The following is a 15283-nucleotide window of genomic DNA, read 5'->3' as shown; positions in this document are numbered from 1 at the left end:
GTCAAGCATGTTGGTGACTGACAATGGAATTCTATCGTCACGATAGCTACTCATATTGGATCCATCCTGTAGCACATGTACCAAAATATCCTCATAACCTAAGTGAAAATAAAGTTCTATTTGCAGTCTCCTTCTTTCTCTAGAGAATTATAAATCTGTGGAAAGACATTAATATCAGCATTGTACTTACTGCATTGAAGTTGGGGAAGAGATTGACTGCCGCTGCTGTGTCCAGGGGAAATGGAAGAAATGGTTTAATATCCAGCGATGGTTGTAATGGTGGGGCTGGAGTACGCACCAGGGCTGGAAGAGCAGGGCTCTGGCATGTACCACCTTCAAGGAAAAATATGAAAGACGATAGCAAACAAATGATTCTTGGTATACAAAACAAAACAAAACAAAACAAAACAAAACATAAAGAGTTTTAAGTCAATATCAGGTTAAACACACACATTTCTATTTACCATAATCAAATTACTAACTTTCTAAGCATACAACAGGCATAACATCTGTTTTTGATTCTCTGTTGATAATTGACTATCAGTCTTTTGATTCTCTAATACTTGCTAGCAAAACCTCCATTTCCTACTCCTGGATTATCTTGAAATGTTAATGTAGTTCAAGTCAAACTGTCCTTTAGATGTTCAACCAACCTGATTCTATGACAAAATCAAAGCTGAAACCACAGTCCTTCACTCAACCAAGCAGTGTCAGATTAACTTATAAACACTGAAAAAAAAAACAGAAAGAAAGAAACAAACAAACCAAAAAGCTCTTCCGTGAAGTAAAAATTATTTCAGCCGGTGATAGTTCAACACACTTCTATTCTCTTGTTTTACATTTTATTATTATACTAATTTATTTTTCTAGCCTACTGACTTCAGAACAAACCCAAACCTGACAAACAATCCATGGATTGCTGGTGCTAGAATTGATCAATAATGACGAAGGGGCATCTGTCAAAGTTCTTAATGCTAATGCAGCTCAGAAGACACTGACAAACCCTTTTTGCTACTGTGGTAGATGGGCTTGGTTCAGAACTCTGGAAGGCAGAGAAGCTCCTCCTTGTAAAGCTGCCAATAAACAATTCTGTGGGAACATTATGTAAATGAAGAAATCCCCTTGCATACCAATAAGGAGCCACCTGTTTGTAATGGACCATGATTTTATAGACTTGCTTGCCCCTTGTCACAGAGCCCAACATAGTCCATATGATAGAGAGCAGGAAATATTCAAGCCCAATCTGTGCTTGCGGTGTCTCCCATGTTTTGGTTACACTCCAAAACATTAATTCGCTGTTAATTAAAGACCATTTGAATGCTAGGAAACTGTTGAAATATGCCAGTGTTCTTCTAATCGGAGAGGCAGGCAGCAGACTGTAAAAACCTTCTGGTGAGAAGCCAAGAAACATTCAAAAACAAAATGCAAAGGGAGTTTCCCCCTCTTGCCCACCAACTGAAAAGAATCAAAAACGTCTCCCTCACTCACACATTTACTTCACAGAGGGATAGTATATTTTTTTCATTAGAGTTCATAGATACAGAAGTCAGAATGACACACACTAAAGCTGTCCACATTTGGCCAGCAAAGCTGCTAACTAGAACTGCAACTCAGTGCTTCTCATTGTGGGGCTACCAGCATAAGATTTAATTATACCATTGAAGCAGGGACTTCACCATTCCGGCTTCTCAGTTTAAAAGCAACTGGAGCCAACTGCTCAAAGACAATGCTTTTGCCATCTTTTCAAGCGCTCTGTGAAACATTTTACAAAGTATTACTGAAAAGGTCGCCTTAATTACTAGTAGAGCAAAGGTATTAACTTGGGGTTCATCACATTCTCACACTGGTTTCACACTAGTCTAACTACACGCACTTCATCGGAGTTACTGCTGATTTCCATTAGTGTGAGAGTGTGAAAAATCACGACTGTACAGGCAGGGAGCTGAACACAGATAGAGTACATAAAAATATTACAAGTCCACATTCACCACAGTCCATTAGGAAGTTATTTATCAGCTCATTGATAATGGCTGAAATCAGTCAAGTGGCTCCTGCTGGAGACAGGACACTGGACCAGACAAATGTGTGGAATGTTGTTGAGGAATTATTACACAGACTATCAGGGCTGTGCTTAGGATTTATGGGGCTCTACACTGTACTATTAAACTGGTGCCCTATGCCTGATGGCAGCTAGGGGGAAGATGAATTTTTAAAGATGTGATTTTATAATCTTCAGCAACATACTAATGAAATAGATTAAACTTTGTTTTAAAATAAGGTCCAGTAGAACAACTTACTAAATTCAGAAACTGACCAGGGTTGGCAAATGCCTGTTAAATAGCTTTACTGCTGCTTGAATAGCTCTTTCACCAGTTCAGTTTTCTTGATAATAGCTCTGGCAGGTTTTTTACACTTTTAAGTTAACTAGATCCTCACCAGAGGAAGCAGAGCCGCAGAACAGGGATAGGAAGAGGCATTAAGAGGTTGTTGGACATTAAGGCTACGTCTACACGTGAAGCCTACATCGAAGTAGCCTATTTCGATGTGGCGACATCGAAATAGGCTATTTCAATGAATAACGTCTACACGTCCTCCAGGGCTGGCAACGTCGATGTTCAACATCGACGTTGCGCAGCACCACATCGAAATAGGCGCAGCGAGGGAACGTCTACACGCCACAGTAGCACACATCAAAATAAGGGTGCCAGGCACAGCTGCAGACAGGGTCACAGGGCGGACTCAACAGCCAGCTGCTCCCTTAAAGGGCCCCTCCCAGACACACTTGCACTAAACAGCACAAGATACACAGAGCCGACAACGAGTTGCAGACCCTGTGCATGCAGCATGAATCCCCCACTGCAGCAGCAGCAGCCAGAAGCCCTGGGCTAAGGGCTGCTGCACACGATGACCATAGAGCCCCGCACGGGCTGGAGAGACAGCGTCTCTCAACCCCCCAGCTGATGGCTGCCATGGAGGACCCCACAATTTCGACGTTGTGGGACGCGGATCGTCTATACGGTCCCTACTTCGACGTTGAACGTCGAAGTAGGGCGCTATTCCGATCCCCTCATGAGGTTAGCGACTTCGACGTCTCGCCGCCTAACGTCGAAGTTAACTTCAAAATAGCGCCCGACGCGTGTAGCCGCGACGGGCGCTATTTCGATGTTAGTGCTGCTACTTCGAAGTCGCGTGCACGTGTAGACACAGCTTAAGACCCACTGATGCTCCAAATCTTCAGGTGTCCTATGCAACCATGTATTATGCATATGCATAAGGATGGCTCTGAAGACTATGTATAAATAACTCTGAAAAGCCTCAGCACAGTGCTACGCAAGATAAATCCAGCCAAACAGAGAAAGAAAACTAGGTCAGTTTATGAGTAGACAAGAGGATCCCAGGATGTTTGCAAAGTCTATTATTTCAAAATTGCATCCAATGGCAAACAACCCATATTGCTACAAAGTAAAATGCTAGCCAAGGTGCCCTTTACATACCAGATATTTCTCATGTGTCTGTTTGATTTAAACCTATATCAGATCTTGAATTGGGAAGCTCCTGCTAGTGACTAATACTTTATTGATAAGCCTCCAGTCTCTAGAGATGGTACAGAAGCATGCATAGGTGCTATTCTGAAAGTCTGTTCACAATTTCAATGAAATCAGACCTGCTTAAATAGCCACTAGTGGTGATACATAACTGCAAACTGTATCCAAGTATACTGCATGTTGCTGGCTCCTTACTTCACAGAGAAACAACAGCCAGAGTGATGTCAGTGATGTGGCAGCAGAACTCTCCAAAGCTACTGGTCTCAATTACCTACAGTGAGGGCACCATAGTCCCTCACCTCTTATAGGATGACATATCATTAAGAATAAAGCGACTCCTGTGATCCTTTATCACTGTCACCTGGAAGATGCTTGAGCCACCTACTGCTGCCTCCCATCTCTGCACAATATCATCTAGGGAGAAAAACACAGTTAAAAAAACGTAAACTTCAGTCATTGGATGGGCCATTGTTTGCGACTTGGGGCCTTTGGAACTGCATTTAACAATCCAGCACAGATCTGAACCTCCTCAATGGTCACGAGTGTTCATGCCTGATGTGTGAGCTCAACTTTTTCTTCTAAAGGGAGAAAAATGTATTGCTGTTTAGAAACACGGTTACCTTAGTATTTTAACAAAGTTTGAGGCAATCATTTGTTTCCTGAGCTTCCAAATAAGTTAAAACAACAAGCATCACAGTTCCACTGCCAGAGTTACTGACAACACGTCCACTATAAATGCAATGCTTAATTTGTGCCAGATTTGCCAAGGCTGAGACTCTACACCTCTAGGTTGGCAGTGCACAGCCCTGGAACCTTGAGGCTTGCTGCCTCAGCTACGAATGTAAAAATAGTGCTTGACCCTCAGCACCTAATTGTTTGCACACCAGCACCTCCTTCACTACATACTAAGCACTCGCAAAATATGAGTGAACTGGGTTGGAAAAAAAAATAAACATCCATCTGAGCCTGTGACCCTTCCTATAACCAAAAGAAATGGGTTTTTTCTTCTGTTTTGTTTTGTTTTGTTTTGTTTTTTGAAGATTCTGAAAAGTTCAAATAATTCCACTTATTCCCAACACAACATTTCCACAAAGTAATGTTCTTTTTGGGTTTCCAGCAAGAAATCTGTGTTGCCACAAAAAAAGCTATTTTTGCAGTATTTTTAAGCCGAGGGCAGCAGTCAATACTGCATTTGTGTCTGTGAGCCTACAATATACTTGGCACAGCACTTTTCTGCCATGTAAGATTCACATTCTAGATTGTATATTTCACGTGGCCAGATGTTACCCCAAACCCAGCAGTGGTCTGTGCATGAAATGCCTTTCCTACCCATTCCACTTCGCATGCAAATATGTAGAGTACTTTGTAATACATAATATTGGTAAAGGGACTATGGTTTAAGTGGAAGGCTGAGATGGGTAAAGGGAACTGAAATAAGAGTTGTTTTAAACTTGGAATTGGTTTTCCTCTGGAAATTCCAAAATTTTATATATTTATTTTTTATTTCCATTCTAAAAGGAATAAAAAAGGAATTTTAAATTTTTCATGAACTAATATTGTAAATGAATAATTTCAGAGCAAATCAAAACATTCTGGGTTTTGGTTTTATTTTATTATATGTTATAATTTAAAATAAATTTCTCGTTTGAAATAAGAAGTGAGAAAGTTGTTTCAAAATGAAAATTTGTTACACTCTGTGAGTGTTAACTAAGGAGGAAGAGGAGGAGTGGGGCACGTGTATAAACACACACAGACTCACAATGGCTATGTTTTCAGCACTCTGTTGACAGTAACGTCTGTTAACAGAGTTGGGTTGACAGAAACTCTGCTGACAGAGTGCATCTACACACAAAAGCAGATGAACAGAGCAATCCACTCTAGCGATGCCTTCTGTTGACAGAACAGTTGACTTGGACCTCTGCAAACAGGGCTGCCTGGTGAACCAGAAGCCCTCTCTGTAGAAAGAAGTAGCTACACTGCACTTCGACAGATCTCTGCCAACAGAACACTATGCCTCAAATTTTTGAGGGATAACTCTCTCGAAGCAAAAGCAAAGGTCTGTCGACAGAAGTCTTTATGGCTACATCTACATGGGCAGCCTCTGTTAACAAAGGTCACTGCCAACAGAGAAACCTCAGCAGTACCTCTGTTGACAGATAGCATCTACACGCAAAAGCAGATTGAAAGAGCAAGATGCTCTGGGTGTGTCTACACTAGCCAGCTACTTCGAAGTAGCTGGCACAACGTCAAAATAGCACGCATCGCATCTACACTATTTTGACGTTGAAATCGACGTCAGACGTTGAAATCGCTACTCCTATCTGAAGATGGGAATAGCGCCCTACTTTGACGTTCAACGTCGAAGTAGGGCATGTGTGGATGATCCGCATCCCGCTACATTGAAATAGCGGCGTCCTCCATGGTGGCCATCAGCTGAGGGGTTGAGAGATGCTCTGTCCAGCCCCTGCGGGGCTCTATGGTCACCACGTGCAGCAGCCCTTAGCCCAGGGCTTCTGCTGCTGCAGCTGGGGGTCCATACTGTGTGCATGGGGTCTGCAACCGGTTGTTGGCTCTGTGGACCTCGTGCTGTGCAGGCTGACTGTGTCTGGGAGGGGCCCTTTAGGGGAGCAGCTTGGGGCTTTGCTGGCCCCTTATTTCAACGGGGAGCATTTGTGTGTGTGGACGCTCCACATTTCCTTCTGGGGCAGCTCCTTTCAATGTTCTTCATCGCTGCTTCGACGTTGAATGTCGATGGCACCAGCCCTGGAAGATATGTAGATGATACGCGTTGAAGTAGCCTATTTCAATGTTCTTACGTCGAAATAGGCTACTTTGACGTAGTGTGCTAGTGTAGACGTAGCCCCTGAGTTCTGTCAACAGGAGGTCCCTTCTGTCGACAGAACTCTCCAGTGTATACGCAGTTAATGAGTATACATTTAATAGTATGGCTAGCCTTTATCTGGCTTAAGACAAAGAACAAATTGAACTATGCAACAATGATGACATGGTAGAAGCCATTAGATGCTAGGCAGCTGAGTAGAAAAATTCTAAACTCGGATAATCTATTAATCAATTTGTTTTGATATTATTCCATCACTAACTTCCACCAAGCAAAAGTAAGAGGAAAGAACAATACCGAGTTCTAATTTTCATTCTTTCATTTCTTGGCAAACACTTTTCCTTCTGGCCTATCTGAACAGGTGGATTACTTAATTCTATTCTCAGCCAATCAAACTAGTGCCTAAAATATTCATTCCTGGAGTGTTTTTTTTTTCCAGCAAACTAAAATAAATAGCAAAATGTACGACTTAGCATGAGCTTTCTCCCCAAATGGCTATTCCTAGGAATTCCCTCCAGAACCTTCATTCTTCGGCTAGCTACTTCTGGCCCACAATAACACTCACATTCCCTTGATAGCGTGGTTGACACTAATGGGCCTCAGATACAATAATCTGACATCTTAATGGGAGCTTTTTACTACCTGAACCAAAGGTGACGAGAGTAAAGTTCCCCACATTCTTCTACACGACCCTTAATGTCTACCAGCTAATCACTTTCAAGAGCTAACATTTATCTTGCAGACTCAGAAACCAAGGGTAATTTTTTTTTCCAAGAAACACTAGCCGAGACAATTTTTCTCCAGCATACAAGTGTGTGCATCTGGGAGGGGAAGACACACACATTGTATTTTTTTAAGTGGTAGCGGAGGTTACTCTTTGAAACTAAAAACCATAAATATTTTAAAAGCCATGGATTTAGGGCTAGATCCAGAAAGCAATTTAGGCATTGCAACGCTGTAACTTTTAGATGTCTTCCCTCCCAATAGTTAAATATTAATTGGGCTAAAGAAAATTAGACTCATTTTAGCTTAGCACAGTGTTTCTCAACCCTATTTTTTTAAATAAATTACCCCTTTTTCCAAAAAAAAAAAAGAAAGTACCCCCACACTTCTCTCATGTCCCTAAGGGTATGCATACAACCAGATTACTGTACCGTTTTCAGGAGTCAGATTTGTTTTGCCTACCACCAAGTTACACTTCACTTAAAAACTACTTATTTTCAAAAACATGCAAAAATAGCACAGAAGACTAGTAGTAAAAACTTGCTGACTTTCTACCATCTTAGTATCAAATAAATGAATTGCAAATAGAAATATGGTATGTACATTTCAGCATAAGGCATATGACGCAGTAAAAACAAGTCATTGTCTGAATGAAGTTTTAGATTGTACTGAGTTTACTAGTGTTTTTTCTGTAGCTTGTTGTAAAACAGGACAAATATCTAGACGAGTTGATGTACATCCCCGCCTCCTCACCCGGAAGACCTTAGTGTACCCCTTGTTGAAAAACACTGGTCTTATGGTTAGGGTACTCACAGGCTGACATCACTCTCCTCCAATTATTATTTATATAAGGTGGAATGGCATCAGCAAGAGAAACTGATAAAGGTTCACCTCAGAATACCTCATAGCCCAATGGCATTAGGGCACACAAGTTCAAATCTCTTTTCCACATCAGGCAGAGAGGACTTGCACATGGGTCTCCCACAGCCTGGTTCAGCGCTCACATCACTGAGTTAAAAAGGGATAAGGAGAAGGCCCCCTCCTTCCTACAACTGGTACTAAATTTTCATAATTTCAGAATAAACACTGTATTTATAACTGCAAAGAAACTGGAGGGAGAACTTTAAAAAACTGTCACAAGACAGAAGAAAAAGACTCTTTCATTGTGGGAGAAGTACAGGAAGTTTGAAAATAATTGGTTTGTCCATAGTATATACATTGTAGATCTGCCTTTAAGGAATATTTCAAGCTATGGTAATATGATTTGCCAAGATTTACAACCACTAGGTAACATTCTCTTACTAATGATCTTGCTGCTAAATTGTTCATTTGGCTCTGAACAAGCTCCCTACCTTTGGATCAACAGTCTTAATTTTCACTACAGATGTTCTTCTTAGAAAGCGCTATACTGGAACTTTCAAGATTACTTCTGGTCTATAATAAACAGCATCCACTGATGACTTATATTAGCTTCCATTGGTAAAATATTATTCAACTAAAGGCCAAATAGCCTTTATTCTATACTATTTTACTATTTACAGCATGCACATACTTAGTATACAGAATATAAATTTGATTTTCATGCTATACATTATTTATATGTAAATAGATATATTTTAAACATTAAAATCTGAAAGATTAAATTCATCTCTGGTATTCACCCCCTGTTGATCTTAATGAGTCTACATCAGATTTATTGTTAGTTTCAGAAACGGTAACATTGGAGACAAAAAAATAAACAAGAGAGAGTAAACTTTAGAAATGAGGATCCAATCCATAGTCTTAAGATTCCCCCTGACTTCCATGAGTAGGAAGGTTGGAAGCCTAGAGATCTGCACAACATATAGAAATCCATGATTTTCTTTTATTGGCTTTACAGCTGGACGCATTTGGGTTTTTATATTATTTTTGAAGAGGATGAATACAACTATACATCAGCTATTGATGCCTAGCATATTATTTTTGCCTAGTAACAAGAGTAAGTCCTGCAATGTTATTAACTTGTTTGAGGAAAATAAACTCCGGTTTATTTATACCAACCTGTGACCACATATTCCAATGCAAAGTAACACACTCTCAGTTTCACATTGCTCCTTTTGTATTTACAAATACAACAAGAAATCCTGTGGCACCTTATAGAATAACAGATATTTTGGATCATAACCTTTTGTGGGCAAAGACCTGCTTCGTCAGATGCATGGGGGGGTCAGAGGAGGATTTAAAGAGGGGGTCTCAGTAAAGGGGAGGGCCAGAGCTGACAAGGTCTATTCAGTCAGGATGGAAATGGCGCATTATAGGCAGTTAATGCAGAGTTGTGAACATCAAAGCTGTGTCTACACTAGCCCAAAACTTTGAAATGGCCATGCAAATGGACATTTTGAAGTTTACTCATGAAGCACTGAAATACATATTCAACGCCTCATTAGAATGCGGGCGGCTGCAGCACTTCGAAATTGACATGGCTTGCTGTCACGCGGCTCGTCCAGACGGGGCTCCTTTTTGAAAGGAACCCGGGAACTTTGAAATCTCCTTATTCCTATCCTTTCAAAAAGGAGCCCTGTCTGAACGAGCCACGCAGCAGCAAGCTGTGTAATTTCGAAGTGCCGTGGCTGCCAGCATTCTAATGAGGCGCTGAATATGTATTTTAGCACTTCATTAGTAAACTTCAAAATGGCCATTTGCATGGCCATTTCAAAGTTTTGGGCTAGTTTAGACATAGCCCAAGAGAGGAGAAAATAAGTCAGTTCATCGGGGGGGATGTGGCCCATTGTCAGATGCTAATGTGAAGGTGTGAAAATCAAGAGCAGAGAAACTGCTTTTGTAATAGGCCAACCACTCCCAGTCTCTATTCAATCCTTGGTTGATGGAGTCAAATTTGCAAATGAATTGCAGATCAGAAATGTCTCTTTCCATTTTAGTTCTGAATTTTTTTTTTGTTGTAGGACTGCTACTTTTAAATCTGTTACTGAGTGTCCAGGGAGATTAAAGTGTTCTCCTACAGGTTTTGGTATGTTTCTGTTCCTGGTGTCTAATTTATGTCCATTTATTCTTTTATGTATAGACTGTAAATTGCAGTGGGGGTATTGCTGGCACATGATGCCATACATTATATTAGTAGATGTGCAGGTAAAAGAGCCACTGATGGTAGGGTTGATGTTAGGTCCTGTGATGATACCACTGGTGTAGATATGCAAGTAGAGTTGGCAGCAAGGTTTGTTGCAGTGATTGGTTCCAGGTTTAGAATTACTGTGTTGTGGTTGCTGGTGAGAATTTGTTTAAGGTTGGCAGGCTGTGTGTAGGCGAGGACCCTTTTGGTATGATGTCCATCTGTTTGCATTTGAAGAGGAAGATGATGTCTGTCTGTATCTGTGCAAGGTTTTTCATGAGGCTGATGGATTTCCACTCAACACAACTAAATGCAGTAGCTTGCACGGTGACAAGTATCAGAGAGGTAACCGTGTTAGTTCTGTATCTTCAAAAACAACAAGAAGTCCTGTGGCACCTTATAAACTAACAGATATTTTGGTATTTACAATATGGGTGCAGGCTGTTGGAAGACAAAAATGCATTTTACATTTACAGCGAATAACATGTCTCTATAGTCATGCATCTAAGGGAGCAGATTTCTTTGCTGCATATATGTAACTCCTTTGCTCATCTCTTGGAGGCAACATGGGGCTCCGAATCATGACCCTCCACCTTCTATGTTCAGCAGAAAAGAAACCATTCAGTGATATTGGTCTCATTCCTTTCTCTCTACATGGAAAACAAACAAAACAGATGCCTACTGCAACCTTCCAGAGATGCACACAGCCTTACAAATATCCATTTTTAAGACACAGGGATAGTAATGGTAAACATATTCCTTTGATTGTAAATGCCAGGCAAGTGTAGTATGTTGAATAATAGAAAAAAAAAAGTTTCACTGAGTCAGTGTTTCTCAACCTTTTCAAAGCAAACCCACCTTCAGAAAAATGAAAATATTTGCACCTGTTTTGTGGGGTTAATGATGTACACTTCCGAATTTATGCAATTTACAGATAATCCTGGCTTTCTGCCCCATCCTACACTCTGTAGCAATTCAGTGAAGACATTATGTATGCCAGCCTGAGAGGTTCTCCTAACAGCATACGCAATTCACCTCCCTGAGAGGTGATAGCTAGATTAACAGAAGAAGTCTCCCATCAGCCTAGTTCTGTCAACACAAGGAATTGGGCTAGCTTAGATGTGTCATTCAGCAGTACAGATTTTTCATATCCCTCAGTGACATAGTTACAGTGACTAATTTGCTAGGGTAGGTCAGGCCTTACTTGTAAAAAAGTGAAAGCTGAGACACTGGAGAACAACTGAAAGGTCTGTCTGCAGCTGCTCCACTAGCTCCTCCTCTTCCTGACAAAGTACAACAGATTCTCATTTCTTATCTGCCACTCCATCCCCACTGCTGACTGGAGCAGGGTGATCGTGGGGAAGCCTGAGTTATAGCAGCAAAGACTAGCATGCTGAAACCAAGCCCATAATGCATAGCATTATCCAGACATTCTCATCATGACATCAGGATGACAGCCCAGATGATCTTGCTGAGAGTGCAGGTGATTAAAGAAGGCCGTCAACATGGGAAACCAGTTGTCCCTTTTCTTTTGACTCGGTACAAAAGGACTCATCTTGGCCAGCTTGTGCAGCTTTCACCCGATGTCCGTGCTCAATCGTGTTCCATGTTAAGTCAACATATATTAATCACTTAAATACAGTGGCAGCTAGATCTGGTCCTACAGTATAAATATAACGACTTAATTGCATTTGTCAAAAAGGGACGCCTGCAGGGTTCAGGATTTCTTTGTACACCTTGAATTTTTGGCTCTATTATTCACCCAGCATTGTTCCTTTCTTTTGTGGGGTTCAGCAGCTATAGCAATATATTTGCTGGGAAACAGAATGATTTCTACTTGATTAGCTGGAGCTTTCTGGATTCTGCCAACCCTCCATCCCTGCCCTCCAAGAGGGTTATAATTCCTTCTGACCAAAGGCCATGTCAAGCAGTATCAAATAGAGCCCAACAAAAAGGTTACTATACACCTAAAGGACACCAACAGAGGTACTGCATGTTGGAGCCTACTAAAGAGCACCAGAGTCAACCCTCCTCCAGTGCCAGGTTTCCATGAATGTATCTGTAACCATGAAGTCTTAAAAATTCAAAAACAGTATTAACAGCAATTGAGTATTGTAAGCCCACGTTAATGTAAAAGCATTATACTTGCTGACATTTAAAAATCTTTGACCTGACATATTCAGCAGCTGGATTTTTCTAATGTCCTTATAAAGGTCATGTTTATGGTATAATGAACACACATTTGCAAGGATTATTAATCAGAGAAACACTATATCACAAACAGATTTTCAAAGATTTTTTTTATTTTATGCTGAATATCTTACCTATTTAACAAGCCCCATTTTTCAAGAACCCGGTTGGAAAAAAAAGTAATTAACTTCTGCTGCTCTGAGCTCTTTATTTCAAACAAAATGGAGAAACAACTTGGAAAAATATGGCAACTATCACAAAACAGATTCTCTTATTTCAACAGACTCCACTGACATTTAGTAAAACTCTGGCAACGAAGCCAGTAATGTACAGCAGTGCCATTTTCAATCAGCAATGGGAAGGTTGAAGACTCAACCATTATTACTAATCCAGTGGATATGTGCCTTATGCACTTTTTAGCCATATACACTGAGGAGCAAAGGGGACATAATCTTAAGAGTTATGCTGCTATGCATATTTTTAGGAGCAAATTGCCTGTCTCCATCCATGGAGGATCATGCAAGCAGAAAAACCAGTATTTGAAAGCAAAGGTAGTCTACACAGGAAATTGCAATTAGTTGATGGAAGCATGATGGAAGTCAATAAAAGGAAGCACAAACTAACTATGGGGCCAATGGATACATGAGTAAATAGATCCACTAGACCATACTTTTTATTGTGGGGTACAGGAAACTAAATTAAAAAAAAATGTTCAGCAGAAGAGCTTTATACTAATCGTATGTAGCTGTGGGAAATGATTCTTCTCTACCTTAACACCTATACAGTTTTCTTGTTTTAAGTCACTGCACATTGGTAGTACTTCTACAGCATTTTAGCAGATATCCAAAACATTTCACTGAAATAAAGCACAATGCTCTGCACAGTTCAGCCTTTATGATGTCTGATTATTTTCTGTGTATAAAAGAAAAATGTGACATTATGTACTTTAGAATTCCCCTATTATAGCCTCAGGGTTTTGATTCACAGTAAATATTGGATGAATAAATGTTTAAATCTAATTTCTGGTCGGTTTATATTCCTTAAGAAGTTGACAGGGGTGCAAGATAGATAGTTCCTTGCTAAATATTAGTGAGTAAGAAAATAGAGTGGAGCCAAAAGTATAGGATTCACAAAAGGATATTTATATGGATGAGAAAAGCCACAGTCACATTAGATAACAATAAGATTTACATACTTCTGGGCACAAAGCAACCACTAAAATGTATAGTAGTTTGAAAGAAACTAGTTCCAATAGACAGGTAATTTTACACAATGAAGTACTGGTGACTTTCAGAGACATGACACCTGACTAGATAGTCCACTAGTGTGAACTGGTATGTTCCTATTTTAAAACACTATGGTTATGGTTATACTAGTGAGTTTTGCTGACAAAATCCTGGTTTAGTTGACAAAACTAGTGGAACATCCACACGGAAAATGCATTTTGTTGACAGATTGTTGATAAAACTCAGTGCTTTTGCTGGCAGCGTTCTGCCTCTCAGCCATGAGGCACAATGCTGTTGTTGACAGATTCTGTTGACAAAAAACTGTGTGGATGCTCTGGGGGGCCTTCTCTCAAGAGACAGGGCATCCAGAACAATGGGCAGCCCTGTCTGCTGTGCTTCTGGGTGCCTGTTTTGTCGAGAGAGTGGCTGGGCTGTCCAGCTGTGCTGTTGGCAGAGGGGAGCAATCTTCCAATTGACTTTTATATGTGGCTGAACCCTGTGGACAGAAGTTCTGCAGGGAAATCTCTTCCAACAGTGACTTCTGTCGATTGAGTGCTGTAGTGAAACTGTAACCCAGATGTACACTACTTACATTAAAGAATTTGCTCTATAGCTACATGCATTTAAAACTCAGATATGCCAAGATTCACCAGTAAACTTCATAGAACCAGGGCCTTTGAATATCTTTTACTGTTGTGAATTTCAGCAAGGCCAGCTTGAATCATACGAACTTCATTGGACAACATAACAATCAGACACTATGATATTTCTATACCACATGGTTGCACATAAATCACAACCACTGCTATGTAACAAATCTAAGATGATCCATCAAGTAAAAGCATGAAGAGTGATAATACACCAGCCTTTTAGGATTAAGAAATCGGTCATTTAAACACAACAAAATTGCCAATTGTCACTGAATGTCATAAAACCTTTGTTATGGCACACTAATCCACACATTTGCCATTCTGAATTTGTCTGACTAGTGACAGGGATGCAAATGATTAGCTACTGCTGGACTTCAGCACATACTCTTTGGGTTCAGTAAGGGGTCAATCATGAAAAAAGGGCAGGTGCACATGCAGGCATAAATCTCCGAAGCTTAGAACTGACAGGTCACATCAAATTAGAAGGTGGGGGGCAGGAGAGAAAGAAGAAAAAGAGAATAGAAATAATGAAAATAAAGCAGGGAAAGACTGAACAGATTTTAATCTTGGATGGTATAAATTACAAGGTTGGTTTATGAAAATTACATCTCCTGTCACTTTTAATAAAGTTTAATTAGAACATATAAAACATATTAAAATAAATTATTAGCAGAATCTTAAAATGTTGTTCTTCGTAACCCTCTTAAACATTATTCTATTATTTTTTCCCTGTTAGCATTTTAAGGAGGTAATAACTAATACAATTTATAAAATACTAAGTCATTTGCTAAAATACTTGAGGTATTTTGAATTTTAAGATGACATATGTATTTTTAATATAAATATAAATGTGCCCTACTATACTTTGCAATCTATCTATTACAGATGAACAAGTGCTTACATCTCCTTGCAAAAATTCTGTAGATTCTTGCCTCCAAAGACTGTGTTATAACCAAGAAACTCCCACCCCAAACAGCAGTAAGTACTTATGCTTTCAGTGGGAG

At 40.1% G+C, this 15283-nt stretch overlaps 1 protein-coding gene across 2 annotated transcripts in view; it reads right to left on the bottom strand.

Annotated features, from left to right (window-relative positions):
* Window positions 1-15283, bottom strand: part of ZNF385D (zinc finger protein 385D) — a 724747-nt gene that overhangs the window by 221645 nt on the left and 487819 nt on the right. For both annotated transcript variants that reach the window (XM_074984479.1, XM_074984480.1), the window contains one exon: window positions 191-333. In XM_074984479.1, coding sequence (XP_074840580.1) covers window positions 191-333 — 143 coding nt within the window. The remainder of the gene's footprint in view (window positions 1-190; window positions 334-15283) is intronic.

This window comes from Carettochelys insculpta, chromosome 2 (genome assembly GCF_033958435.1).
Source record: "Carettochelys insculpta isolate YL-2023 chromosome 2, ASM3395843v1, whole genome shotgun sequence".
NCBI classification, from domain to species: Eukaryota; Metazoa; Chordata; order Testudines; family Carettochelyidae; genus Carettochelys; species Carettochelys insculpta.
The sequence above is the reverse complement of the archived record's forward strand: the minus strand, read 5'-3'. Positions and strand labels throughout refer to the sequence as shown.